Source organism: Gastrolobium bilobum, unplaced genomic scaffold, assembly GCF_033153095.1.
Source record: "Gastrolobium bilobum isolate Gb01-03AN ecotype WA unplaced genomic scaffold, APGP_CSIRO_Gbil_v1 utg1842, whole genome shotgun sequence".
In the NCBI taxonomy this organism is placed as follows: Eukaryota; Viridiplantae; Streptophyta; class Magnoliopsida; order Fabales; family Fabaceae; genus Gastrolobium; species Gastrolobium bilobum.
The window spans coordinates 315,765-319,589 of NW_026897941.1; the positions used below are offsets into that span (position 1 = coordinate 315,765).

Genomic DNA, 3,825 nt, shown 5'->3' on the forward strand with positions numbered 1-3,825 from the left:
GTTAATTATATTCTTTATAAGAAATTTCAATTACAATTTACTACCAATTTTAGTCCAGCCTTAGCTTTGGAGATCAATTAGTGACACCTGAAGAAGAAACCTCACATGCGGTTTCTTCTGGGCCACTCTTTCCTAGTAGAGGTCACCTTTCAACTGTACCTGCTCTTTTGTTTATATATTGTGATTGTTCCCATTTTTTTATCCTTAGCTTATTCCGATCCACTGTGATTGGAAGGATCGAATTCTTCTAACTATTTGAAAAAGCTATATCAAGGACTATCTAATTTATTATTCATTTTATTGTCCCTTATAAACATTATAGGATTTTTAACGATATGATTAAATATATTGTTGAGTGTTGACATTATCTGAATCAGAATTTATAATTGTAACTATAAATATTTTATAGTATGGGAGTGGGAGAAATTTTTGTGTATTTATAATTGTACGCTTTTGTGATTTTAGTGTGTCCTCTATGGAATGGAAAACGAGTCAGAATCTTAAGGCATCTTCATAGAAATGAAAACTGAAGTATACTTCACCTCACCAACTTGTTCTGGGCTTGTAATTTGAATTGTATTGTTAATCTGCTATATATAATTATTCTTACTATTTCAGATTGTTTATGCTGATGCTAAATTTGTTACTGTGGTTGATTCCACTTAGGAAAATTTATAAAAATGATTTTTTTTTTCTTAAAAAAAAAAAGGTGTTTAGCCACACTGCAGCCAAACGCCTTTTATTGGATTTTTAATCGAAATTAGCTGCAGTTTAAACATGTTTAAAGGGCACTGTATATGTTTACTTAAAAGCGCTGGTATTTTTAGGTAGTATTTATTTATTTATGATAATTTTTAATAGAAATCTTGTAATTTTTATTGTTGAGTTTATAACTTTAGATAACAATTAAAGGACTATAAATATCACCCAAGAGTGGTTGATCCAATGGCCGATCAAATTAAACTTTAAGATTTGGTCTGTCCAAAGAGTAATAAATTATCAGTATTAGAACTTCAAAATTGGATTAGTCAGGTCAATTAAAACTTGAAAAATCGGTTGGTATAAAAAAAGAACTATAAATATGTAACTTTAAATAACGTAAAAGTTAATTAAAAAATTATATATTCACAAAAATAATTACAAATTTCCTAGCAAAAGTTTAAAATAAATAAATAAATGAAAAACACGTTTCTTATGTTGCATGACACAAATTGTCTATTCCAACATACAAAAAAGTGAATGAGGCCGACTTGTTTTCTTTCTCTCTTTTTTTTTTTGGTGAGTCCCACCTATCTTTTTGTGTATTGTATGAAACAAATTATTTCATATAATATGAGAAATTATATCCCCAATAATAATACTCTATTTTTTGGTGAAAGATTAGCAAAGTGAACCCTTTTCTACATGATATGTGAAGAGTTATAAATGTGAACAGATTCTAAATATAAATATATATTGAGTTTAGTGAATGTATAGTAACTACACTTAAGGATTGATGCGATCAACTATGTACTTACTTCCGGAAGTACATCAAAGAAAAATGACATAATCTGATATATTTTCAAAAATACATAATTATAATATTTATTATAATTATATACTTCGGGCATGCATCTTTTTTCCCGTAGGAGATGTATATGGATGTCTCCTGTCTATATCGAAGGGAGTAATTCACTTAACTATGGTCAACAAAGACTTCGGTTGCAATTGTTTGTACTCTATTTCTCTTTCTCTATCTAGATCTGTTTGACACAGACTTTGCTTTTAGTAAAAGCACGTGGGCTCTTAATTAGAGTTTCTGCTACATCAAGAAGTATCTTATACGGTCATGCCTTGTAATAAAACACGGAACTTAAATAAACTATGTAAAATTGGGTGGGTGGGTAGCTAAGAGCACATAGCGACTTACCATTTTTCAACTATATAGTACACATGTTTTTTTGACCAAGAACACAAAGACCACCATAAAAGCTCCAACATAACATTAATCAAGGGAGTCCAAAAGTGATGCTGTTCCTGATTTTCATTTCGTCACTGAAGTTAATTAACCCGTTATTTCCTTGAACCAACCTTATTCTTTGGCATCAAGTTTCTCCCCTGTCTCAATCAAAGAATAGTCAAAAATTGGACTTTTACTTTGACCATGACAAGGCACTATATACACAATAATAGAACCAAATATGAAGGACTATGTCAAAACACATATGAAAGATAACCATGACTGCTACTACTGACCAGTGGATGCAATTCTACCAGCAACCTCTCATGGATGAAACTGGCCGAGTTTTGGTGCCAACCACAGAAGGATTCTCTGATGCAACTTTGATGACAACAAGTTCCACTCCCACCATGCCATCTGAGAGCATGTTAAGCCCAACCAGTTCATACATGACAACTCCAAAAGGTAATGCATCAAAACCTATAAGAAAAAGGTCTAGAGCTTCTAAGAGAACCCCAACCACACTCCTCAATGCCAACACCACAAATTTCAGGGCATTAGTGCAACAATTCACTGGGTGTCCTAGCACAACTGGGTCATCACTAGGGGTTCATAAGGGACCTATTACCTTAAATTTCAAACAAGGAAGCAGACAGCAGATTCATCATAACACAAGTAGAATAGTTCCACCATTTAGTAGCAGAAGTTACAATCAAGTTCATCAAGTAGCTATGCCTCTTCCATGGCAGAAGCAACAGGATCAAGTGCCTCAGCAACAGAATAGTTACTCGTTTGACTATGTGAAGAGCAGTGATTTTGTTCCAACTTCGGGTAACTCAAGGTCTAGCACTAGCATGGAACTCTCTGATGGCAGCTTGCTCGTGGATAATGATTTTGGTTTGCATGATCTAACTGGTAATGCCTTTTCCAATGATAATTTCTAAGAACGAAGTATAGTTGTATTTTATGTCATGAAAATGTTTAATTATATTAGAAAAAGAAGTGGACTTATACTTATATTTAGTTCATATAGTTGTATGCATGTATCATCAACACAATAATTCATGAGGCCTATATGCTTCAATTTCTTTATTATTCAATTTAGTTTCTCTCTCTCTTTTCTTTATGAGTTCTCTTGATTAAATTGTTGTCCTTGTAGAACAATTTGTTATAATTGTTGTGCAATGTTAGCTTTCTTTCCAATTCTTAATTTCCACGAAATCCTAACTGAGTCACCGGTAAGTGAAGGAGCACTTGTGGAGCGAGAGGTAGGGCCATTGCCCTTCTTTAAATTTATACATGTCATGTTAAAGAAGATAAGTTATCTCATGTCATAGAAACAAATTTGTAGGTTTTAGCACCAGAAAAAATAAAAAGAAAAGAAAAAGAAAATATGACACATTTATGAATAATGTGTAGGAGGGAAAACTTATCTCATGTAGCGTGAGAATAATTTTTCCCTATAAGTATTGTTATTTTTGTTCATATAAACAGTGATCGCCTCCCTTCAAGTTCATACAAGTATTTAAGAGTATCATTTTTTTGTCATATAGATAATTATAACCTAAAAAAAATATGACACTTGTAACTTCCTCTGAAAGATTTTTAATTTTCTGGCTCCGCGGTTGTGAAGGAGCATATATAGAAGAGGTTCCGAATATGCATCATACTGAGAAAACTGGTCAGAGAAGTATACTAAGTATGCTTCACACTATAGTCTAGCAGCAGGTTTCAATTATTCATGTTGAATATAATGGTTCAAAGAAGTGATGGAGTCTTGGTCACCGGGACCAACTTGAGTGGGAATAGAGGGTGGATTTCTTGAGAAAACGGTGGGCTCGTTTTGGCTGCATCTGCATCATACTTTGCTATACCCCAAAAGTCTA

General features: G+C 32.9%; 1 protein-coding gene across 1 annotated transcript; it reads left to right on the forward strand.

Annotated features, from left to right (window-relative positions):
* Positions 1-2,210: 2,210 nt before the first annotated feature.
* Positions 2,211-3,004, forward strand: LOC133311628 (uncharacterized). The gene has a single exon (XM_061512704.1). It carries the CDS (start codon positions 2,218-2,220, stop codon positions 2,881-2,883), a length of 666 nt encoding a protein of 221 aa, XP_061368688.1. The 5' UTR covers positions 2,211-2,217; the 3' UTR covers positions 2,884-3,004.
* Positions 3,005-3,825: the final 821 nt, after the last annotated feature.

Coding starts and splice junctions, on each gene's coding strand:
- LOC133311628 (XM_061512704.1), top strand. CDS start 2,218: ATGACTGCTACTACTGACCAGTGGATGCAATTCTACCAGCAACCTCTC.